The following is a 24,333-nucleotide window of genomic DNA, read 5'->3' as shown; positions in this document are numbered from 1 at the left end:
TTTCATTATATTTATGGTTTTATAGGTTTGTTCCACACAAAATAGTAGCTGCTATCTGTACAAGAATTTTTAGTTCTTCAGGCTTATTCATCACAAAACATTATTTTTTGTCAAAATATTGATGAATTTAAGGGTTTACTCCACTAAAGATAAAACTGTAGAAATGCTGACTCCCCATTTTTTTTAAATAATATTTTAATGACAGTTAATAAAACGTGAAAAACAGCCTCTCTACTGGATAATTAGCACCACAACGAGGCTCCGACTTCAGCTGACGTCCTGCATCTTTTTTAAAGTGCGCAAGTGCGAGTCGGTCCAACTGAACGTTTGGCCTCCTCTGAGCGATCCTAAATTCAGCCGCCGTGGGCTTTAGAACCGCGCATGTGAGCGTTAAAGGTCCCAATTGGAGGTTCGGTCCGTTTGTGGTGCGATTTTGAGCCCGGGGTCGCCGTTAAATCGGTAAAACGGAGCGCGGCAGTGAGACCTACTTTGAGAGGCGGAGCTCGCCGTGGCTCCATTCGGCGAGGCGCGTTCGTAATGAAAAGAGCGCGTGAGCGGCGCTCGGCGGTGACTTCCTCGCTCCTCGGCAGCTACATTGTTGGAGAAGCAGCACGTTGTTGGCTTCTGCACGCTGAACTTTACGCCGAAGCTACGTTCTCCTGCCCGGGGAGAAACCGCATCCACAGCCACCAGCTACACCCTCGGACGTCCGTGAGTTACCACAGCTTGCGAAAACATGTCGGCCTCGGCGGCAAAAGTGAGTAAAAAGGAGCTGAACTCGAACCATGACGGAGCGGACGAGACCTCCGGTAAGGGGAATGGCGGCCTCCTGTTCAACCGCCATTTTCACTTTCTTCTCTAACATAATTTGCATTGCCACTGGGTGCTGCATTGTTAATAATTAGTGAGTGTGCTGCTTCCATTTGAGCAGCTTTTTGCGCGGTTTTCACATTTAGCTAACGGCGGCTAGCTCCGGCGGCGGTTATTAGCATGCCGCGGCCGCCGCTGCCTTCTGTTGTTCGGCTCGGACCGGCGCTGAGAGGCCATGTTAGCTGCTTAATTTAGCATCGTCAGCGTGGCCAGTTGTGTCGACGGCTGCTAACCAAGGGGCCGTGCGTGATGTTGGGGTGCTCATTGTTGCTGCTTTACCCCCGTAAAATCACCCTAAATCGCCCATTTGGCGCTCTCACCTCGGTTTCGGTACTTAATAAGCGGCTGAGGTGAGCGTTTCATTTAGCCGTTAGCTTGCTAGTGTTGTTGTTGTAGTGTTACCTAACGCTAGCTGACGACGTTTGTGTTTTTGTTGCTGCCCGAGATGCATTTAAGTCCAACCAGAGGGGAAAAAAAGAAAAAAGCTAAACCTAAAGCGGGTAATTGTGATATTCAGACTGGGGTTTAGCGGGTTTGACAGCCCACCGGGTCCGTGCCTGGCAGCCGTCCTAGCCCCGGTGTCTCACGTTATCGCGGCTCAGTGTGTGTAGTCAGATGTCCCACATTTAAACCACGCGGCCTTGTAGGTAGCAGCCGGCAGGAAACGGTGAAAGTCTGAGCCGCAAGAGCTGCAGCTATTGGCCGTTCACATTAGCCTGACCTCCGGGGGAGCACGGATTCAAATCTGGCACACAACCTCTCCAGATACCGTTATCTGTTGTTGCATTCCACTTACTGTAAACATTTATTTATTTCCGGGCCTCCGTAGTTTACTAAAGCTGCAGGTGATAAAGAAACAACTTTGATTTACAGCAAATGAGCACGTGTTTTTTTTTTTTCTGATTCTATAAAGTCTCCTTAAACATTTAGTTTTTGCACCCAGTTTAATTCATTTATGTGAACAGGAATTAGCTTCATTTTTTTTAACACATTTCTTTTTTTTCTCCCTACAGAGAAAGAGCAGCAAGAAGCGATTGAACACATTGATGAAGTTCAAAATGAAATTGACAGGTAATAATTGTCTATTAATGTTATTTTATAGACTAGATTTTTTTTAAATGATAGAAATTGGTGAAAAATGAGAAAAGTGGCATCTGCATCCCAAAAATACTTCATTTACCATCATAAAATCAGTTGTTGATTAATTTAGTTCTAAATCTCTAATATATTGGGTTTTTATTTTTTTAAATTGTGAATGAAGTCCATCAGTGTTACACAAAGCCCAAGATAAATAAATATATTCGTCTTATTGTCGTAGAGGAGTAAAAAAAACCTGGAAAATATTCACATTTGAGAAGCTGGAATCAGAAAATGTATGTTTCTTTTTTCCCTCATGTGCATTAATTTAATACTAAGCCACTAATTGATGACATATGTCCTCTAAAGACACCCAAAGAGTTTACCGGTCACAGAAAAGAAAGAAACCGGAATAATATTCGCATTGACAAAGCTGGAATCGGATAATTTTGGTGACTAATCTCACATTTCATGAGTAATCAATTGCATGATTAAGTGTTTGCTCTATAAAATGTCAGAAAATTGTTTAGAAAAATCAAATTGCTGTGGTCGAGAAAGAAGGAAACCACATTTCAGAAGCAAAAGTTACTCACACTGATAAATGATCAAAATAGTTGGTGATTAATTATTATTATTATTGTACAGGCAATAAAATTCATCAGAATATTATAAATTGAGAGTTTTGTCCTCGTAGGGCTTGGATAAGTTTTGTTTTGTTGAAAAGTGAAAGGTGGTTACTCCATATTTTAAAGGAAGAGGAAGTGAACGGTGAAATCAGTTGCTGTAATTTGCAGTCGTCACGAAAAGCTGCAGAATGTGTCGTCTGTGGTGCGCTGATGGACGTCCACGATTTAGGTTTGTGGTTTATTGATTTTCATTTTCTTTTCCTCTGTAGGTTGAATGAGCAAGCCAGTGAGGAAATCCTCAAAGTCGAACAGAAATACAACAAACTCCGCCAGCCGTTCTTTCAGAAGAGGTCAGAACTGATCGCCAAAATCCCCAACTTCTGGGTCACCACGTTTGTCAACCATCCACAAGGTGAGCGTTGTTTTTGAATGCTCTGGTCTGTAGTGGAAATAACGGCTTTGGAAGTGACTAAAGTTTCTCCTGTACGATGCGTTTCCGTCACAGTATCTGCCCTACTGGGGAGGAGGATGAAGAAGCGCTTCATTACCTGAGCCGAGTGGAGGTGACAGAGTTTGAAGACATCAAGTCGGGCTACAGAATAGATTTTGTGAGTTTTGTAATCTGTGCACGCGCCTAGAATTCATCAAGTGCAAGTTTGTCTTTTATGCTTACGTGTATGTTTTCTTTTTCTAGTATTTCGATGAAAATCCGTACTTCGAAAACAAAGTACTTTCCAAAGAGTTCCATCTGAATGAGAGCGGAGACCCATCTTCAAAGTCAACAGAAATCAAATGGAAATCAGGAAAGGTGTGTGTCTTTCTCATGAGATTTACAGCTTGTTTTTAGACTTGGAACCCTTTTTATTTCTACCCAGCTTCATAATTTAGCTGTTTTTTCTTCTCATAGAGTTTTCTTTCCTGAGTCGCTGTGGTAGTTTTTAAAAAAAATCTCTCCGTGTTTACAGGACCTGACCAAGCGCTCCAGCCAGACACACAACAAAGCAGGAAGGAAGAGGCAACATGAAGAACCAGAGAGCTTCTTCACCTGGTTCACCGATCACGCTGACGCCGGCGCTGATGAGCTCGGGGAGGTCATCAAGGACGACATCTGGCCGAACCCCCTGCAGTACTACCTGGTACGTTCACCGGTCATCTTCGTGATGAGGCTCTTTATCTTTGAGATGAAAAACGCTGAAAGTGACTCTCCTCTCCAGGTTCCCGACATGGACGACGAAGAGGGCGAAGGCGAGGACGACGAAGAGGACGAGGAGGGTCTGGAGGACATAGACGAGGAGGGAGATGAAGACGGAGAGGAGGACGAAGAAGACGATGGAGAAGACGGAGAGGTAGCTGGTTTTAAAATCAACAATAGTCGCGTCAAGTGTAGCTTTTAAACACTCGCTGAATGTTGGCTGTCGTCTTCTTTCAGGATGACGAGGGAGAAGACGACTAAGAAATAACATCACCTACCGAGACCCTCAACCTTCTATTCCCCGTTTGGTTTTCCACTCATGTTCGGGAGCAAAGGGTTTTTTTTTTTTGTTTTTGTTTTTTTACAATTGTGTATTTTTTTTTTTTTTTTTGAATCCGTGTGTGCTTCGTTTTCCATTCTGAAGCCTCTCTTTCACCTGTTGGTGCCATGTTATGTTCTCCTTTGACTCATCCTTAAGGCCAATGGCACTTTGCCCCCTGAATTGTGAGTACCATCCCCAAAAGTCATCTCAAAAAAGTAATAATAAATAAATAAATACAACAAAAAAATGTCTTTAAAACAAAAAAACAACAAAAAAATAGAATCAGCACAGCATCCTGAGTAGAATTTGAGGACAAGTCACGCAGAAATTTCTCTCCCGTTCAAGGTTGTGTGGTAAAATTTGACTAAAGCCATGGTGTAGTGACCTAGTGCTAGCAGACCTCTCAATATTTTCTTCCCCGTATATAATTATTATTTTTTTTCTCAGTTGGGCCGTTGAACCCTTAAACTTATTTCCCCCCATGTGGTTAACGAGTACCAGCTCATTCCTTTGACTTGTAATGTTTCGGGGTAGGGGGGTGGGATAAGCTGGGGAGGGGCAGGAGTCCGTCGGTTATTGGGGAGAGTGGTTATTTTGACACCATTTCTATGGGACTTTTTTTTTTTCATTGTATTGTTTTACAGATATCCATGAGATTTGAAATGACATTTTTAATAAAGAACAAAATGGAAAAAAAAAGCTTGTAAATTTTGGCCCCCCACCGCTTCATGGTTTAAACAAAAAGGAAAAAAAACAATAAATAAATAAAAAGAGACCTGTTATCTCATAGAATTTACATTTAATCACACCTTTCCTTTTCCGCTCTGGGGGAGGGGAGGGGGAAGAAAAACTGTTTTAAATTTGAGGTGTACAACTTGCTTTGTTACAATAATAAAACTTACTGTGTACACACGTGTGGGAGTCTTCAAACCAAGTGGGTGCGTAGAAATCATTTATTTGAAAAATAAACTTTTTAGGGAGCAGCGAAGGCACCTGGGATCGATCTGCGCTAAAAGCCAAAAAGTCCATCAGCTCACGAAGGACTTGGGAGTCATTAGGAGGCTCGATGCAAAGTCTTCGTTTAGGAGTCGATGGGTGATTAAAGCCAAGAACGTCAGCTCAGAGTCCTCGAAGGCGGTTTTTGTGATGGTGTCGGGCCAGTTGGTGGGCTGGAAGGCCCAACCTGAAGAGGAAAAATGAGGAAAAAATGTGTTATCTGAAACAAAAATGGTGACTTACCAGGATGTGTGTACCGTATACCAAATATAGGACAAGTTCTGGCACAGGAACGCCTCGTTCTGGAGGCTCAGAGGGCATAACTTTGGGATTAAGAGGTTTTAACTTGTTCCATTATTAAGCTTTACTATACAACTGTGACAGAGAATGGAATACAATACCCTTTATTAGTCTTACAAGGGCAAGTTTGCAAATTGACAGTAAGAAAAGCAAGAAAACAGCTATGAATTAAATGTTTTATTTACGCACAATATACACAGAAAATAAGAAACTTAAAATTTAAGAAAATAAACAAATGGTAAGAGTGCAACTTTAAAGACGTTTTTTGTGCTAAATGCTCCTAAAAACATTCAAATATCAAAAGATAACCATGTACTGTCGTGCACAAGAAGGAAAAAAAACATCACATTATCACGTTTGAGCAGTGGGAATCATTTAAATCAATCCCAGAGGAGAAATAAGCTTAGTTCCCACCACCACAAATACAGATAAATGAGGAAAAATGCGCAGTAAATAAAAATACACAAGAAGAATAGAAATGTTAGTGTTTTATATTGCAAATAGTGTCCAAGAGTATAAAAAAGTATAAATGTGACATTTTGCATAAAAATAGCAACTGATTGTTAAAATTGTGAAGTTTTTTGCTACATTGAAAGTAAATCGTGTCATTTCAAATTATTTCATAAAAGTTGCATGGATTTTCACTTTGATCTATGTTTATTATCAGTTCCATATTTTCAAGTGGACTTTATTGTCAGTATCTCTATGGAGAAACTGGATTGTCCCAAAAAAGAAATATATAAAGAATATAATACAAAATGTACAAAAAAGTTGATTTTAACAGATTATGGCATAAATACAAGTCTGTACTTAGCTGCCACAAGAGTCCTAATTATAGTATATAAAATTTGCCTACTACAGTTGATAGTAATTTTTAAAAGTGGGACATTTTTGAAAGCATTTTGAACCATTTTTGTGGATTTCAAATGTTAACTAATGTATTGAGTGGTTCTCTCAGTAGATACGGACTTGTTTTAAATTCATATTTTAAAGATAAATACTGCATTTTACACCATGCAGGTCTGATCTGCAGCAGTTCTTATGTTCTGTTTGTCTGTCTCTGCTTTCCTGTTCTTTTCAATCTCACCACTAATGGTTGAGACAGACGTCTGCCCTCCCTGAACCTGGTTCTGCCGGAGGGAGTTTTTCCTCTCTGCTGTTGCCAATATGCTGGATTCACTGGGGTTTCCATGTTTAATATTGTAGGATCTCAATCTTAGTGAAGTTAGTTTATTTTATTGTCTATGATATTGTAGGGTTTATAGGGTCCTATTGTTAATATTTAAATTAGTCAGGTCACTTTGAGTCATAGCTAATATTGTCGGGTCCTAACCTTAATACATAATTTAGTCAGGTTGGTTTGTTTAATGTTAGCGCTTCATTTTTAATGGAGTTAAATCATATACAATATTGTAGGATCTCGACCTTAATTAATCTAAATTAATATGGGAAATGTGCATTATTAACTATACTATACTGCTTAACCTTAATATTTAAATTAGCCAAGTAACTGTATATTACATGATATTGTACAGTTCCAACATTTATATATAAACTGGTGAGGTACTTTGTCCCTACATTGTAAGGCCTTGACTTGACATAGAGGTTAGCTGGGTAAATTTGTATTGAATATATGATAGTGAATAGGAATAATAAATCTAATAGTCCAGGGTCTCAGCATAATGTTCCAATTATTAATTACACCATAGCTCTTTACCTTGATGATAACATTACTCAGACATATTTGATCATATTTAATAATATTGCAGGGTCTCATCCTAATATTTAAATTGATTATGTAAATTTGTATATTTAAATTTAGTATTAAAATTGTGTAAATATGCATAATTAATACTATATAGGGTCTTTATATTTACTTTAATTGGACAGATGTGCATTTTATGTAAAATTGCAGGGATTTAATGTTAATATTTGAACTTGTGAGGTTAATTAGTACATTTAATCTCATTTATTTGGCTGTTGCTTTTTTATTTCACTCTATTTTAATCGTTGCTGAGTTTCATAAAACATAAGTAAAGTTATTTTTCCTGCTATTAATACCCACCTAAATGAGTATTACACCGAGGACAGGTGGCCACTGTCCACGAGAACCCGGGGAACCAGGAGAAGTGTTTGTCCGCCGGCCAGTGCTGGGTGACATCCGCCCTCCTGAACGTGATCACCTCGAACCGGTGCCCGTGGGGGTTCTCCAGGAGCTGGACGTTAACCCTTCGGCCCCCGACCAGCGTGTCGTTGCGGCTGGAGAGCGCCAGCCGGCTGGGGACGAAGTGAATGTCGGTGCCGTGCGCCAGCTCGTGTCCGCACGCCCGGCACAGTATGAGGGTGTCGGTGCTGGTTCCCCCCCGTTCGCACGCCTCACCGGGCCGTAGGGCGGCGGGATAAACCAGCAGCACGAAGGAGACGTAGCGCACCGCGAACCGCTGGAGGTGCTTCATGAGCGGCCGCAGGCTCCGCTCCAACTGCATTGCTGCCACATGGAGGGTTAAAGCACTAGCTAGTTAGCTTAGGCGCTAGCAGCTTTGTCGGTGCGTCGAGCGAAACCTGACTCGTTTGGTCGAGAAATATCAATCACAAGTGCAACAATTTAATCGCACAGATATATAGACATCGAGTACAAACCTTCTGTAGGAATTTTTGACATTTTTGTGATTAGTGGACTTCAAAAAGCGACAAGCTAATGTGAGCGTTAGCATGCTAATCAGGCTAACTAATGTTCGGAAGCGCCATAGACGCAAACAGGATGTGCAGTCATCCCAACCATTTCCTACCGAGCATTACTGCACAGGTCTTACATAACCATTAAAAGGCTGTTTACTCCAACACAAATGTCATTTCATGTATTAAACAGCCTAATCTGATATGAAAAAAGACTTTAACCAAATTGTCTGTTATTTTGAAACTGTTTAAGGTGAATTTATTTCACTTTAGTAAATCACGTTTTTAAAAATTGAAAATCAAAGCAAGATGATGCACGATTTTATGCAATTTCAGTTGACACATTTCCTTGCACAGCACCACAGATATGTGCAAATAAAACAAGGCAGAACACTATTGCAAATATGTGTAAAATCAATAAATAGGCCTCTAAAATGATTAGAAAAACATGTCATCTTGTGAGATGCATTTGTGAAGTAAATTAAGTAGATGCTAAAAATAGCAGGACCATTGAGAGCTACCAAAAGTCTTGAGCTATTTTTTTCAAGGTATCAATGGAGAGGGAGCATTTGTGTGAAAGAGGAAGGCTCTTTCATAACTTTGGAGCTGCTAGTACAAAAACACAATCTGCCTCATTCACCAGCCTCAACCAGGGAACATTTCCACAGGATCTGAGAGGCCTGGAGGTCGAGGAGGGACAGAGAAGCTCTCAACTCACCCATGGCATACGGGAGGTGGTACAGAGCACATTTAAAACAGCAATCCTTAAGTCAAAGTGCTTTATAGTAACTAATTTATTGATCTAATTTAAATTATTGGAAAGAATTTGCAGTAGTTATTGTGCAAATTTACCTGAGTTATTGAAATGCTATGATTAGGACCTTACAATATTATATATAATACAAATTGTTGGGTTTTCCAGGACTAGTTTTGTGAGTCCTTAACTACAATTTTAAATTAGTGACATAATGTTGCAGAGTATATAGCACTGTTACTTTATTATTACTGTTATGTAACAAAAATTTATATTATGCATAATACTGTCAGGTCCTAGTCTTTCTGTTTAAATTTGTTAGGTCATTTCATAATGTTCATCTTATTTCTTTATATTGAAGTGCTTTTGCTCAGCAGCTGTTATTGCTGTTGTTTTTATTATTAAGTTCAACTTACAGTTTGATATAGTGTTGTTTTACATTAAACACTTTTTTAAAAAGGTTAAAAAATAGTGTTTTTGCATTATTTTTCAAATTATGCTTATCAGAACTTTTTCAAACTTCTGAAAACTGAGCTAAAATAAGGTTATACACCATGATATTCATAGAAACCCACTCTTACTGCATTGTAGGCTGATTTGAAGGACTGATTGCACCTAAACAGTCAAACAAGAGAAAATATCTGTAATTTTTTGTCATTTTTTTTTATCCAAGTTAAACATTTTTTAAAAGGTCAAAAAATGGCAGCAAGGGTGGATAATTTTCTTAAACAATAACTGTAGTATTCACAAACTGAAAGGAGCAATTATCTGTAATTTTTTTTCCATTTTTCTCCAAACTGCAGACTTTAAAAAAAAGTTTAAACAAAAAAGTCAGATTTATCCAAATTATAAGCTTAAGAAAAGGTTAAAAATAGCAACAAGGATGAATAAAATAAAATCAATGAATAAAATACTGCAGTATCCACAAGTTGTAAAAAAAACTGTCAAAAAAGAAGAAAATATCAGTAAAATTTTTAATGACATCTCACATTTTCCACCCTTGCCTCTCTTCTCCTTGTAGAAACAGAAAGAACAAATAACAGCAATAAAATTAACACCTCTGATTAAAAATAGGTAAATGCAGGTAGAAAAATAAATAATTTGGTGTGAAAACCATTCAAGGAAAGATGGAAAAATGGTTAAAACACACATACAAATAAGAAATAATGGATAATGGAACAAGCAAAGGAATTATGGAAACAAAATCCCAGACAAAAACTAAACAAATAAAAGGGAAAGCACAACATCAAATCACAAATACATTGATTGTTACAGAAAAATATTTCCCCTCTTCGTTATATTCAATTATTAAATTTTCAAAAAATGGTTTTATGAGTAAAAATAGGCAGATCGCGAGGAAATTGTGTTATGAATGCGTTTTAACGGTTGGCTTCATGCTGCATTCAGAGTATATTGTTCAAAACAGCACCACGATCTGTCTTACGGGAATACCGTTCATGTCAACTACAGCCACAGCTTGTCTGAAACATCTTTTACAAACATTTGATCAAACTTTTGCTTCAAATACACTCGCCTCGACACTGAGGCCAACTTGAAATAAAGCATGTTCTCCGCATATTGCTATGAACGCAGCATTAGCGCTACCCGTTATTTCCACTGGTTTCCAGGGGCAACGCTTCCCGAAAACTCGCCTCCACCAATCACAAGGCGAGATCTTGCAAACGAGCCAATCAGAGGAGCCGTTTGTGGACGACAACAACCGTTCTCTCCGCAGACAAAAGTCGAGATTTGTGTTAGCAACATGTCCTTTTGCTCGACAGTAACGCGATTTAGCTGTTGATATGTGTTTGTTTGCGTCTTGATTATTCCTAAGCTCAGTTTTAATGTTGTTTTCAACTTTTGGAGAGAATGAGAACCAGAGATTCACCGCCGCCGGTCCACGTCCACGTACCGGAGACCACACCTGTACATGTTCATATGAAGAGGAGTCCCAGTAGAGCCTCACAGGTTACTACGCTTTCTATTAATAGTGGGAATATTGTTTTCATAGGTCACTTTTACATGCGTGTTGATCTTAGTTTAAATGTCTAGACTGTATAGCTACTTTATTTGGATGCTAACATCAACATCTGCACTGATTTACACGTGATTTCCCCTCTTTTAACCTACTTTTAAGCAATTCCCCCTGTTTTCACATGCTTTTAAAGATGTTTACAAGTAGCTATCCTTAATTATAAAGAAAAGAAGGATGCTACAATGAGTCTCGATGTGTTTAACCTGTTGAATCTGTCTCCATTTTTGGTAGAATATGACTAAAGGAGATACAGGGAGGCCAAAGGTCCGGCAGCCGTGGATTCCTCCAGGAAGACTGTCCAGCCGGAGACATGAGGGCTCCTACAAGCGTCAGGTGTTTTACTAGTGTTTACTTCTCGCTGCCATGCTTCCAGCCAGTCACTGACTATAGTAGTGTGGACATTCTGGCAGTGATTTATTTACTTCTATAACAGGACAGACAGGTTTGAACAGAGTGCTGGACGTTGTCAAAGAACGACTGAAAAGAAAGCTGAGAAGTCGGTTTGTTAACCATAGACTCAGTTTAGCTGCTGACATGACTTCACTTTCATTTAGGAAATTTGAGCACCACGGGAAACAGAAGAGTAGGATGAAATACAGCAGATATGTCAGGCACAGTTTAGGTCTACTACAGTAAAAGTACAGGTAAAAACAAAAGTAAAAACAAAAAAACCCCAGCACAATACTCTCATTAGTGAGGTTTGAATCTTAATTTTCCAGTACCTCGAATGTCCACCGATATTTTTGACTCATTCTTCTTCGGCATGGACGACACCAGCATCCACTCATTCTGACAGAGATGTTCTGATGTTCTTCTGAGACATTTTTAGCCACTTTTTGCTGAAGAGGTTGTGTTGGTGTACCTTTGAAATACCCCACAGGTGTTCTAATGAATTCCAGATAGGAGACATAATTATCCAAAAGCTCTTTATAAGTTTGGAATCATAATCATGCTGGCATATTCTTCTTTGCTCGTAGTCATCTCGTCAGCCAATATTTTGACTCATTCACATTTGTCTATAGATATCATCACTTTGATTTAGGGGTGTGATTATAGCTTGGGATGTGAGAGTCCTGGGTTCAAATCCCAGACGAGCCCCCAGATATGTTATGAGGGGAGTAACAAAAATATAAAGAAAACTGATCAAGTAGCAGAAAAGTTATTTATTTAAAAAAGAAGAAATGGCTCCAAAATCCAGCACAAAGTGAACTTCTTAATTATAAAACTGATCCCACTATATGAAAGTCCTTTAAGCACAACAGTACTGAGGTTAGGCAGAGCATGAGTCACCAACAGAGTGCTCTAGCAGCTGGTCTGGCTCACAGGTAACGGTGGTCAGGGTGGATTGGCTATAAACACTCCCCACTGATTGTAAAAGAGCCACCGGTGCACGTGGCCTCTCCTGCTGGGTGTAATCTGAAAAAAGAAAAGAGAAAACACAGCCTACCTTACCTACACACACCTTAGAACCTAACACCGTTCTTCACTGTCGGGACCATGCATCCACTGTGGTCGTCCTGGTCGGGTTCACACCAAACATGCTGGACTCCATCTGAGCCCAGCTAATCTATCTGACTAAAGATGGTTCTCCAGCATTCACTAGACCTTTGTAATGTTCTTTAGTTTAAGTTTACAGTTTTGTGCCAAAGAGCAAGCAGGTTTTTTATCTTTTAGGACAGCATCCATAGAGGGCGGTGTTATAAAATGTGCTTCACAGAATCTCTCATTTCTACTGATAAGCTCTGAGCCGAGTCTGATGCAGCTGCTGTCTGTTTTTCACAGCTAGATTGTAAAAGTAGTTCACTGTCCTTGGAGTCATTTTAGGAAGACAATCCCTGATTAGTGGTACTGTGACTCTTTCTATACCTCCTGACTACTGCTGCCACTGTGTTTCCAGTGATTTTTAGTTGATTCTCCTGCATCATTTTCCATCTTTGTGAAGTCTCCCAGTCAGATTTTCCAGTTGAATTCTTTTCCATGCGGAACCATAGATAGACACAGCCCATAAAGCCAAAAAACAGGAACATTCTGCTGTTCACAGATCATTTTAGAACCATGTTAGTGCTGTTAGGCTGATTGGAAATCACAGTTTAGCTTCAGTCATCACAGCTTTTCTAACTTGTGTGTCAGTGATCACAGGTGGTTTTACTTCTGCTGCATTCGGTTTCTACTTTCAGGCCTGAATTTGCAAGTTATATATACTTGTCATGTTAGAAATCATGCAATTATTGAGCGGTGACACAGTTTTAAAGCTTATGACATTAATGTGACGGTACACAGGGCTGTAGTCAGTTCAGTTGTACACTGTATTTACATTTAACAAGCAAATAAACATGATCCAGATGTGTACAGGATGTCGATACTGTGATTAAATATCCACTAACTTCTTTTATTATTAGGAGATTAGACGTTAGAGCTGGATCCCTTCAATATATCTGTATGCTGCTGTTTAGTCGTGTTCTCTGGATTCAGGTTGTAACTTTCCTCGGTCTATTTCAGTCATATTTTATACGTTTTATGCTCTGTTTGTGTCTTTTGATCAGCCGAGCCGAGCGCAGCATCAGTCGGAGAGTGGGATCAGACGTCAGCGTGATGCCGAAGAGACCGACGACGAGTTCACTGCCGCTCCTACAAACCTGGGTGTCCTACTTAGAGAGCAGGAAAGCATCCGGCGATTAAAGAAGTAAGAGTCGCTTCAGCAGCAGCAGCAGCCTGGAAATAACAAGAGCTTGGTACCGATGTCTCACGTTCAAAGGAAACCCGTCAAAACACGGCGTTCAAAATAACTTAAGGTTACGTTCTGGAGACGTCTTGTTTAGTGATGCTGTCAGCGTCCAAAAGCAGACGAAGAGAGTTTCAGCAGATACCGGTAATTTATGACATTTATAAGTAAGGCCTTCTGTCCTGGGTTGTAATTATTCGCTGACTTTTGAAATTGTGCGTGAAGAAATCTGCAAAGACGAGGCAGGTGAAGAAACAGAGCTTTAACTGTTCTTGAGTAACGTTTAGTAGAACAGCTGTGGGACATAAAGCCTTCAGTAGAACACACTTGTGGCTTTACGACGTGTCGGATCGCTTTCTAACGCCGGGTAGAGGGCGTCTCTGTGTGCTCGTTCAGAATTATTGCGTACGTTTTTGAATCGTGACGGCAAAAAGTAGTTTTCAGAGAACAAAATTCAACTCTTTGGTTCAATACTGGAGCTGCAATTAATTATTATTTTCATTGTTCGTTATTCTGTAGATTTTTTTCTCGATTATTTAATTAGTTTTTGTCTATAAAATGTCAGAAAATGTTGAAAAATGACTATCAGTGTTTCCTAAATCACATCCTTTAAATATCGTGTTTTGTCCAGAGCTCAAATATTTCCAGTTTACTGTCACAGACGGAGAAAGAAACTTGAAAATATTCATATTTAAGGAGCTAGAATCAGAGAATTTTGACTTTTTTTCCCTTAAAAACGACACTCAAACCATTTAATCAGTGAAATTAATGATTGACGTGTATTTCTTTAAGCGTTGCAGCTTCACTAGTCTTTAGAAATACTTAGGAGAGGTCTGAAAGTCACCTTGCTGTTTGGGATGTTAGTTTCGTTTTTGTTCTGCTGTGTACAGGTCTGACTCTGGGGGTCACCACAGAGCGACGGATGTTCTCCTCAGGGCTTTGGTCGAGGCAGAAATCGACGGCGTTGCTGTGGCTAATCAGCTGACAGCCCTGAGGGAAACCACGGACAGCCTCACCAAGGTAAATGCTGCATGAAATGGAAGTTTTGTCGTCACAGTTAGCGGCTCTCAGGCTCAATTCTTTTACTTTTTTGTGATCCGAAACAACAGATACAGCTTTGATGTTGCATTTGGTTTAGCTTATTATTCATACAGCTTTAAATTCTTCCTGTTATTGTCATAGTGAGAATTATAAAAGTAGCTTCAGCTGCCTGCTTGTCTTTGTTCTTTGCTTTGTTTTATTGTGGTTGACATCAAAACTATTAGATTAGTCTGAGGCTGGACTAAAAATTCTCCAAAATGATTCGAAAAATGGCTCAAAATTTTCATTATTTATAAAATTTCAGTCATTTTAAACACATCTAAAGTTATTTTGGACAATTCTTCAGTAGCTTTAGACAGGTTTGGAGTCATTTTGGACATTTTTGCATTACTTTGGACAAGTTTTAGGTTACTTTAAGTTATTTTAGACAAGATTTAGGCCAATTTTTGGAGTTATTTTAGAAAATTAGACTGAGAGTAAAGTGCAGCATGGCTCAGAAACAGAGAACAGAGGAGTGAGTTGTTGGAGATACACTCAGCATGGTGAAACATCTTTCTACTGATGATGAACAGAGTACAGAGGAAGAGTCTAGTGAGGCTGTAAACATGGAAATAGTTAAATATTGACAGAATGTGGAGACAAAATGACCACAAAGAGACACAAACTGACAGAAACAACAATAAAAATGACAACAAAAAGACACAAAACCGCAAAATAAACACACAACTGGTCAAAAATGGGACAGAAACTGAGTAAAAAGAGGGAAAAAGTGTCCCTGATGCATAAAAATGGCCAAAACTGGACAAACTAAGACCGAAAACAACACAAACGAGACACAAAAGACAGAAAATGGAGAATAAAAGGAACATCAAAAATGAGTTAAAATGATCCAAGTTCCTCCTGGCTCCTCCACAGCTGGTCAGAAGGATGACTGAACGGATCAGGACTTATTTTGCTGATTTGATTTATCCTTCAGGACAAGCGTCTGTCTAAAATCCACGCCGCCTCTCTGGGACGACAGCGGGAGTTGCTGCTGGAGAAGATGGAGATGTTTGACAGCACCAATCACAGCCTCCGAGAGCTGCTCAGAGAGCGGAGCGAACACGAGGTAGGAGAAAGTTCCAGAAAACTGACGGAGAGCAGATCTGAGCCTGAAATAACTCACTGCTGACTGTTCCAGAGAGAACGGCTGGTGTGGCTGGAGCAGAAAGAGGCCGTAAAGAAGAGGCTGGCCGACTGTGAAGCAGAGAACGTCGTGAGTATTTACCACCTGCTCTCATGAACTTATCACCAGCACCAGGCATCTGAAGGAGGTTCTTCTTCTTCTTCTTCTCCTCCTGCAGAGACTTCTGGCCAGACTCACCAACAAGGAGAAAGAGGCCTTAAAGCTCACCGAGCATTTGGACTTTGAGAAGGTTTGAGACTGGCCTCTACCTGTGAAAACACCTTGCTGTTTCTCACATGTTCAGACACCTTTCAGCTTCCTTCTGTCGCTGCAGGACAACGCCAAGACGACGGAGGAGCTTTCGAGGATCCTTCAGTCGACCAGAAACCATCTGGAGTCTCAGCTGGAGCGAGCCGAGGCTGAAAAGGCCCATCTGTCTGCTCAGATTCAGGTCTGTGATCAGAAAATACGACAAGCTCACATACAAAGTGAGCCGCCAGATGTGGAACAGTTGTTTCTATCAGTATGACGCAGCTACGAGCGTCAAAAGGATGAAAACTCTTCTTATTTTGGTGATTACATGATCACCAGAGTCAGTCACTGTGGTGGCGTTTCATAGTTCTCTGCATTTATTAGCTTGTTTTAAGGAATATTTATATTAAAATCACTGAAAGAGACTCTACAGCAGGGTGTCAAACTCATCTTTGATCTCCAGTGACCAGAAAAATCACCACAACTCCACATTTTTACTTTGAGTGCAAAAATGTTCACATTTAAGGAATTATCTTTTTACTAAACATCATGAACAACCTGAAATTTCTGAAGAAAAATAAGTTCAGTTTCACCAACATTTTTCCTCAGTTTATCATTTACACATTACGACTTCCAGATCACAGAGTGTCTGCAAAAGAACACAACATTTAGTATCAGCTATCTGGAACTGAACGATGTATTATTTTACTGCATGATCAAAATGACAAAACAAGGACAACGGCACGAAACAAAACAAAAAATGAGACAAAAAGCTACAAAGCAACAAAAAAGACAAAAAATGGACAAACGACACAAGCGAGACAAAAAATGAGACAAAAAAGCTACAAAGCGACAAAAAAATGGACAAACGACACAAGCGAGACAAAAAAATGAGACAAAAAAGCTACAAAGCGACAAAAAAAATGGACAAACGACACAAGCGAGACAAAAAATGAGACAAAAAAGCTACAAAGCGACAAAAAAAATGGACAAACGACACAAGCGAGATAAAAAAATGAGACAAAAAAGCTACAAAGCGACAAAAAAAATGGACAAACGACACAAGCGAGACAAAAAATGAGACAAAAAAGCTACAAAGCGACAAAAAAAATGGACAAACGACACAAGCGAGACAAAAAATGAGACAAAAAAGCTACAAAGCGACAAAAAAAATGGACAAACGACAACTGTGTGTTCCCCTGATCCAAATCCAACTGAGAACATTTGTGGATGACAAAGGAAGTCCACAAAAACAGTGATGACCTTCATGAAGCATCTTATTTGATTTGATTTATGTGTTCTATTGTTGTTTTCTTTTAATTTGCTTTTATTTCCATTTGTTTTGAACTGGAAAGCACTTTGGTCACCTTGACTGTGGTAAAGTGCTCTATAAATAAATACATTTTGATTGATTGATTGACTGATTGATTGATTGATTGATTGACGTTCCTCCAACCTCCTGGAAGCATCAAACCTAAACCAATTACTGAAGTGATCCACAAGTCCTTTTTAGACACCTATGTTTCTGTTTTGAGGGTTTTCTGGGTTCTTTGAGCTCTGGTCTTAAACTTTGGATCAGTTTAATTGTTGTTTTCAATAAATTCTTCACTCAAATGTTTTTTTCTCTCTCTCCCATTTCTTCTTTTTGCATTTTGAAGCTTTACTTAGAACCTTCCTAAGATCCTAAAGAGCAAAATGCAATTATTATTATTGCAGTTTTTCAACTGGTCTTAACATTTTGATCATGAGTGTATGTATTTTCTAACATTTATTTAGTGTTTTATATTATTCTAATAGTAATTGTTGTCGTATTTCTTCCTGTTCTTGCAGCAAATCCTAAAATATGCAGATTATCTATCACAGATTCCTCTTATTTGACACTCTTGTCGTCTTTTACCGTCACAGCAGCGTATGGAAACCTGTTTTTGTTCTGTTTTGCTAGAAGATGCAGCAGAACCACGAGCAGCAGCAGGAGGAGCTCCAGGTTCTACAGGAGGAGCTCCAGACTGTGAGGCAGCAGCAGGAGGAGGACGAGGAGCAGAAACAGGACCAGCAAACTCTGCTTCTTCTCACCCAGCAGGCCGAGAGAGCCGAGGAGGCCAACAGGAAGCTCTCAGAGAAGCTCCAGGAGAAGGTCGGTGGTCAGCGTCTGCAAAAGAAAGTCATGTGCAGCTAAAGTATACATCTGTAACATCAGAATAAATGGTCCTACAGTCAGTTATCAACGTTAAATATGGTAATGCATATATAGATATTGGTTTTCTCTGATATTTTGTTCACCAAAAGGTAAAAAACTCTGGTGTAGATGTGGAAACGAGTCAGTAGTCTGTTGTTTTGTGTGTTTTATGTTGCAGGAGCTGCAGCTGTCTCAGGCTCTGTCCACATCCAGTGACTGGTGTCTCCGTCACACCAAGGAAGCAGCTGCTAGAGCACAGCTGGAGGAGGAAAGCTCTGCTCTCAGGCTGTCAGTTCACACACACACACACACACACACACACACACACACACACACACACACACACACACACACACACACACACACACTTCTAGTGCAGCTCTTCACTGTTTCACTTCACAAAACTGATCATGTAGCACCAAATATCTATTATGGTATGGAGGACACCTGGTAAAAAGCCCGATCACAACTACATGAATCAGGAGCATTTCTGCAGCTTTGATGTGATACAGGGTAAAGTTTTCTCAGATTTAAGAGTCAAGAGTCACAGTTCTCTTTCAGATTTAGATACAGATTTGATTTTAGAGTTAAATTTGGATGTAAAAAATACTACATATCAGGATTTACCTTATATACCAGGATTCTCACTATATATATATACCAGAATTTTCACTATATATTCCAGGATTTATACCGTATACCAGTATTTATTCTGTGTATCATTATTTCTGTTGTTATTTCTCTTGCTTACCTGCAGACAGGTGACTGAGCTGAACTCTCAGCTTCATTCGGTGGAGGAGAAGAGTCGGCTGGAGAGGGAGGAGCTCAGGGATCAGCTTCATCATTTCAGCGCTGAGAACACCTCCACCAAGCTGGACAACCAGAAACTGAAGGTAGAGAAATCAACATCAGCTTCAAAAACTGGTTTAAATGAAGCTGTGAAGCAACTCCTGAATCCTCACTTAGTTTGATTTCATTTACTTTGCAGCTCCTGCGGCTCATTTTCTTGACGAAACTTGCAGAAAATGTACTGAAATGTCTTCTACTGTGTCATAATTTCTGTAAACTAAAGTAAAAGTATTTCGCTAAGCAAACCTAATTTTAGGGCGATGTGACGTCCTGCGAGGAGAAACTCAGAGGGCTCCACTCTGAAGCTCGACAGCTAAAATCATCCATCAGAAAGTATGAAAACCTGGTGGAGAAGTACCAGAAGAAGGTACCGACACGCTCTCACTTCACCATGTGCACATAAAAGTGCAAATAAATGATGTTTAACGTCAAAACTTGACAACAGAGGATGTGTTTTTTTGTAAAGCGTGTGTTTTCTCTGCAGAATTTAGACTCTGACTTTGAAAACTAAGGTTTAAAAACGGTGTTAAAGAGTCTCTATGCTCAAATCACTCAAAAAAATCTGATTTCTTTTATTTCTAGTGGAAGATTGAAATGAATACAGATGGTTTGTGATGATCTAAACGTGTAGCTGAGGCATCACCAGAGCTTCTGTCCGCAGGTCCAGCAGGCTCGTACTGAATCCGAGGAGTCCTGCCTGAAGCTGGAGGTGGCCCAGAAGGAGGCCCGGGAGCTGAAGGTGAGCCTGGAGAGGGAGAAGGAGCAGCTGAGGAGGGAGCTGCTGGGTCGGATCAGAGAGCTGGAGACGCTGCCGGACCGACTGAGGAGGAGCGAGCAGCAGCTGAGAGACGTCCAGCAGGAGGCGGACGGACACCAGAGGAGGAACCTGGAGAACAGCGCCGCTCTATCTGAAGTCAGACACAAGGTACAGGACTGAAGGTGGAGAAACTGTGGAGGAGAAAGTCTGAGTAGAGATAGGGATCACATATGTCATCTAACCCGTTTTAAAGTTTGAAAATGTGGAGAAAAAAATACTTTTTCACAGTGAAACTTCTGATGTCCACATTTTCAACATTTCTGATAAATCTTTGAATGTTTTTTGATGGAAAAAAAGGAAAAAGAAATGTTACAAATGTTTCTTAACCCTCCTGTTGTCCTCGTTTACGGGCACCAAGAAAATATTGTTTCCTTGTCTGAAAAAAAAAAAAAATTCAGAAAAAAATCCCCAAATTTCTGAAAATTTGCAAAACCTTCAGGAAGAAAATTCCAATAATTCCTTAAAAGTTTATCTGAAGTTTTCTTGTAAATATTTTTTAAAAATGAGTAAAAATCTTATAAAAAAATCTTAAAAATATCTAAAGTGATTACATTTATATCAGTAAAACTTCTAGTATTTTCTTTAAAAACATTCAGAAAAAATCAGCCGTGTTCTTAACACTCATGTTGTCTTGCGGGTCAAAATGGACCTGTTTTAAAGTTTGAAATTGTGGAAAAAAAAAACAGATTTTTACAGTGAAACTTCTGTTGTCCACATTTTCAACATTTTTGAGAAATCTTTGGACATTTTTTGGTGGAAAGATTTGCTGGATTTTGGTTGATTTTTATGTGAATGTTCATAAAGAAAATATTGGACGTTTTATTGATAAATATGTAATAATTTTAGATATTTTTAGGATTTTTTTGGGAAGATTTTTACTTATTTGAAAATATTTACAAGAATTTTCTTGCCACATTTGGGTGATTTTTTTAAATAAAACTTTTAAGATAAACTTTTAAGGAATTATTGGATTTTTTCTGAAATTTTTTGCAAATTTTCAGAAATTTGGGCATTTTTTTGCTGAATTTTTGTTTCTTTTTCAGACAAGGAAGCTTTTTTTGTGCCTTTAAATGAGGACAACAGGAGGGTTAAACCCTGAAGGAAATTTTGGTGCCAGATGTTGCTCAGAAAAGAAAATAGAGCAGTAAAATAAATGCAGCGCCAAGGAATCAGGGTGTCCAGATATTTCTCCAATTAACTGATTCCAGGAGCATCAAACAAAACCAACATTTTCATGTGTTTTCTTTTATTAGAAGTGGACAATGCTCACAAATTTGCTAAATTTCTGTCTTTAACTTGAACGTTTTTATCCTGTCTTGTTTGTTTTTCACACGTTGTTGTTGTTTCCTGACTGACTGCTACAGTTGATATTGAAGTGAATAAAGCTGATTTGGTTTGGTTAGTCTTTAAATTCTCTGTCCTGGTCTCTCAGACTGGCTGTTTCAGATGAAATTAAAGGTTATTGATGAAGATTAGCGGGATAATTCTGTGTATTTATGTCAGGTTAACGGTGTTTCCTCCACAGGTGGAACAACAGGGAGCTCAGCTGGAGACGTTCCAGCAGAGGAACCTGCTGCTGCTGGAGGAAAACAACGTTCTCAAGGAGAAAATCCACAACTTAGAGAGGTAACAAGACGAACACACGCTTCCTGAGCGGCTTCTACTGAAGACTGGTCGCTTTTTTCAGACAGAAGCCAACATTTTTGTGGTTGATTTGGGTGTTGGTTTAGCAGAATGTACAACCCGAAGGCAGGAAATAAAGAGATGGTTGAGCGACAATATCTGAGGAAATATTGATGATAAAAACCTGAAAAACTCCAACAAGTCAGCAGCAAATAAAAACAGAAAAATATACCCCTCCTCCTTGAAAATTTGTTGATTTTAACACTGAATTATGGTGAATTTTTCTTGAAGTTTTTTGCAAGAATTTACCAAAAAAGACTCTTATGTCAAAGTGAAAACAGATAAAAAAAAAATTAGACTAAAGACTAAAAGTTTGTTGATTTGAAATGGAATAAGATACTTTATACATGTTTTTTCTGCCAGATGTGGACTCTGACTCTGTCCTTAATGAGCTCTGGTTGTTGATTTGTTTGACGTTCCAGGAGGCTGGAGGACCTGAAGGCAGAAAACAAGGAGACGATTCAGACTCTGACTCTGAAGGAAGCCGACGTTCGAAGCGTTCAGCAGCAGCTGGAGGAAAAGACTCGAGAGTGCAGCGTGGTGTCCAGACAGCTGCACCAGGCGCTGGACGACGCTCAGAGACAGGTCTGGAAACAGGACGTCACTGAATTTGACTTCCTGTCAGCGTCTACGGAGGCCTCAGAATTAAACAAAACGTCACAACTTCCACCTGAATGTTGTCACTTTTAATTATTTACACAACTTTATGCATGTTGGAGTCCTTGCTACTCACCCAGCCCCTTTTATCAACATAAAAAGCCTAAAATGAGCTTATTCTGGCCGTTTAATACCATAAAAAAGAACAGTGGATTACCAGGGGAAATGTAGAGTCAAGCTAAATGAATCTTTTAGTTTATGTCAACACAATTCACCTCCTTTTGAATTAGTTCCTCTTTTATTATTCTTAGTGGTTGAAAATATGGGATCAGTGCGCAAAAGATCAAAAATAGAATGTATTTAAAAAATGTTCATATTCTGGTAGCTGAGGTTCCAAAGAATTACTACAAAATACCAAAAAATAACAATTTCATTTTAAAAAAACATGCATTTTTTCATAATTAACATCTGAGAGATCTTTTTTTTTTACCATGAGCTATAACCATATTTTCTGATGTAAAGTTTTTAAAAATCCACCTGCTCACCTTTGACATTTGATGCTGTTTGAACAACAATATCTGAGGAACTACTAAAGGTAAAAACTTGAAATTTTAACCGCTATTTCTCATCATGTCACTGATTCAGAACCTTTAGCATCGGACAAATGGATCGAATAATTACTGATTATAGTGAGATGAAATCTGAAAATAAAATTGAAGCTGTCATTAAAACATTGTAAATATTATTACTACTATTTTATTATTATTACTCTGCAACATAAGCTGCTGGAACAATGTGAATTTCCCCTGGCGTGGGGAGAAATAAAAGATTATCTATCTTAAAAGTTCAAAACAAACACACTTTTTGACAGTTTTTGACTCAGTTTTCTCCTGATTTAACCAAACTTTAATGTGCAGGTGGACAGCAGCATTCAGAGGGTTCTGGTCAAGGAGAAAGCGTCCCAGTCGAAGGCGTTGGACCTGCAGAGTCAGCTGAGCCGAGCCAGAACAGAACTGAGCCAAGTGCAGCGAAACAAAGAGGAGGTCGGTGAGAACGTTTGCTTCTGCTAGCTTTACCGGATAGAGAATCACTGAACGAGTCCGGTTTGTTTCTGTCTCCTAGATGGAGCGTCGTTTCCAGAGTCAGCTACAGAACATGAAAGAACGTCTGGAACAATCCGACTCCACCAACCGCAGCCTGCAGAACTACGTCCACTTCCTGAAAACCTCCTACGGAAACGTGTTTGGAGAGTCTTTACTGGCCAGCTGACGGTGAAACTCTCCAACCTTCCATCCTCTGATCGTTTATCCACTTACTTTTATTCAACCATTCTTTATTGTCATGACGACACAAAATCAACAAGTCAAAAAAATAAATACATAAAAATAAGGGCAATTACAAGCAATATAAACAAAATACACAAGTGTTTATGAGTGGTAAACTATGAGGTGTTAAACATCTGCTTTTATCCTGACAGCTTTATGATGTCTGTAGAGTTAATAAAGCTTGTTAAAAACATTTTACATTTTGATCCCTGGAACTTTATATTCTTCAGTTCACAGTCCTGTTCGTTTTTTTATTCAAAATCTTCCATCATTCCGGGTTTTTCAGACTTAGAATGGACTTTTTGCACTGTATAAGTAAAGAAAATGAGTCTGTGTTCTCATATTTGACTGAAATTTATGTATTTGTCTTTTATCTTTGACCATTTGATGAACAGAAATGTCTCTTGGGGTTGATTAAATGACGCCATTTTTAACAGAACTGGTTCAAATTTTGAATTGCTATTTTCTTACTCATTTTTTGTCTAATTTTGGCACTTGTGTTGACTAAAACTTTAGTTGAGCTTCAAAAAGTCATCTGTGTAGGGAAAAAAACCTGCATTTGTGTATGTGAATTTGAGGAATCTTAAGTCGGCATACACTTTTTAAAATGACCTGACAGATAATATACAACACGGCGGGTCTATTAATCTTTTTAAGGCCAAGTTTAGCTCCCACATTTTATTTTTGTAAACATTAAAGACACCTAAGGTAACTCCTACGTGAAATACCGTCTTGCTCATACCAAACCCCATTATGAATTTTGGTGATTTAAGGTTGTTTTACTCATTTGCAAACTAAAAATCAATATAAGACATTAATTCAGACATTTTATGAATTGCTAATGGGTGGTTCTTCAAT

General features: G+C 39.1%; 3 protein-coding genes across 3 annotated transcripts; 2 read left to right on the top strand and 1 right to left on the bottom strand.

The window, feature by feature from the left end:
• The first annotated feature begins 298 nt into the window (after positions 1 to 298).
• Positions 299 to 4,995, top strand: seta (SET nuclear proto-oncogene a). Its single transcript, XM_022210237.2, is given in 9 exon segments — positions 299 to 809; positions 1,884 to 1,941; positions 2,843 to 2,985; positions 3,079 to 3,087; positions 3,090 to 3,181; positions 3,268 to 3,381; positions 3,539 to 3,709; positions 3,788 to 3,919; positions 4,003 to 4,995. Coding segments are annotated over 9 exon segments (816 nt in total). The 5' UTR covers positions 299 to 736; the 3' UTR covers positions 4,027 to 4,995.
• A 27-nt stretch (positions 4,996 to 5,022) lies between these two features.
• si:ch211-51h9.7 (uncharacterized protein LOC558400 homolog) lies at positions 5,023 to 8,088 on the bottom strand. Its single transcript, XM_051951267.1, has 2 exons — positions 7,449 to 8,088; positions 5,023 to 5,270 (listed from the first exon to the last, which is right to left on the bottom strand). The coding sequence occupies exons 1-2, from the start codon at positions 7,867 to 7,869 to the stop codon at positions 5,116 to 5,118; spliced, it is 576 nt and encodes a 191-aa protein (XP_051807227.1). The 5' UTR covers positions 7,870 to 8,088; the 3' UTR covers positions 5,023 to 5,115.
• Positions 8,089 to 8,120: 32 nt separating this feature from the next.
• Positions 8,121 to 23,914, top strand: LOC110969762 (outer dense fiber protein 2-like). Its single transcript, XM_022219921.2, has 17 exons — positions 8,121 to 10,781; positions 11,080 to 11,181; positions 13,392 to 13,531; positions 14,461 to 14,590; positions 15,588 to 15,719; positions 15,792 to 15,866; positions 15,955 to 16,026; positions 16,111 to 16,227; positions 17,971 to 18,162; positions 18,383 to 18,492; positions 18,962 to 19,097; positions 19,310 to 19,420; positions 19,715 to 19,978; positions 21,396 to 21,496; positions 21,976 to 22,138; positions 23,068 to 23,193; positions 23,273 to 23,914. Exons 1-17 carry the CDS (start codon positions 10,683 to 10,685, stop codon positions 23,417 to 23,419), a joined length of 2,217 nt encoding a protein of 738 aa, XP_022075613.1. The 5' UTR covers positions 8,121 to 10,682; the 3' UTR covers positions 23,420 to 23,914.
• The last annotated feature ends 419 nt before the right edge of the window (positions 23,915 to 24,333 follow it).

Source organism: Acanthochromis polyacanthus, chromosome 7 (assembly GCF_021347895.1).
Source record: "Acanthochromis polyacanthus isolate Apoly-LR-REF ecotype Palm Island chromosome 7, KAUST_Apoly_ChrSc, whole genome shotgun sequence".
NCBI classification, from domain to species: domain Eukaryota; kingdom Metazoa; phylum Chordata; class Actinopteri; family Pomacentridae; genus Acanthochromis; species Acanthochromis polyacanthus.
Note: the sequence above shows the minus strand (reverse complement) of the source record. Positions and strands in the feature narration are given on the sequence as shown.

What these genes read in the sequence shown, in the direction of transcription:
- si:ch211-51h9.7 (XM_051951267.1), bottom strand. Translation starts at nt 7,869, where the DNA reads ATGCAGTTGGAGCGGAGCCTGCGGCCGCTCATGAAGCACCTCCAGCGG. An exon ending in TCGGTGTAATACTCATTTAG is followed by an intron (nt 5,271 to 7,448) that starts GTGGGTATTAAT and finishes TTTCCTCTTCAG; the next exon opens with GTTGGGCCTTCCAGCCCACC.
- LOC110969762 (XM_022219921.2), top strand. Translation starts at nt 10,683, where the DNA reads ATGAGAACCAGAGATTCACCGCCGCCGGTCCACGTCCACGTACCGGAG. An exon ending in TATCTGAAGTCAGACACAAG is followed by an intron (nt 19,979 to 21,395) that starts GTACAGGACTGA and finishes TTTCCTCCACAG; the next exon opens with GTGGAACAACAGGGAGCTCA. An exon ending in AAAATCCACAACTTAGAGAG is followed by an intron (nt 21,497 to 21,975) that starts GTAACAAGACGA and finishes TTGACGTTCCAG; the next exon opens with GAGGCTGGAGGACCTGAAGG.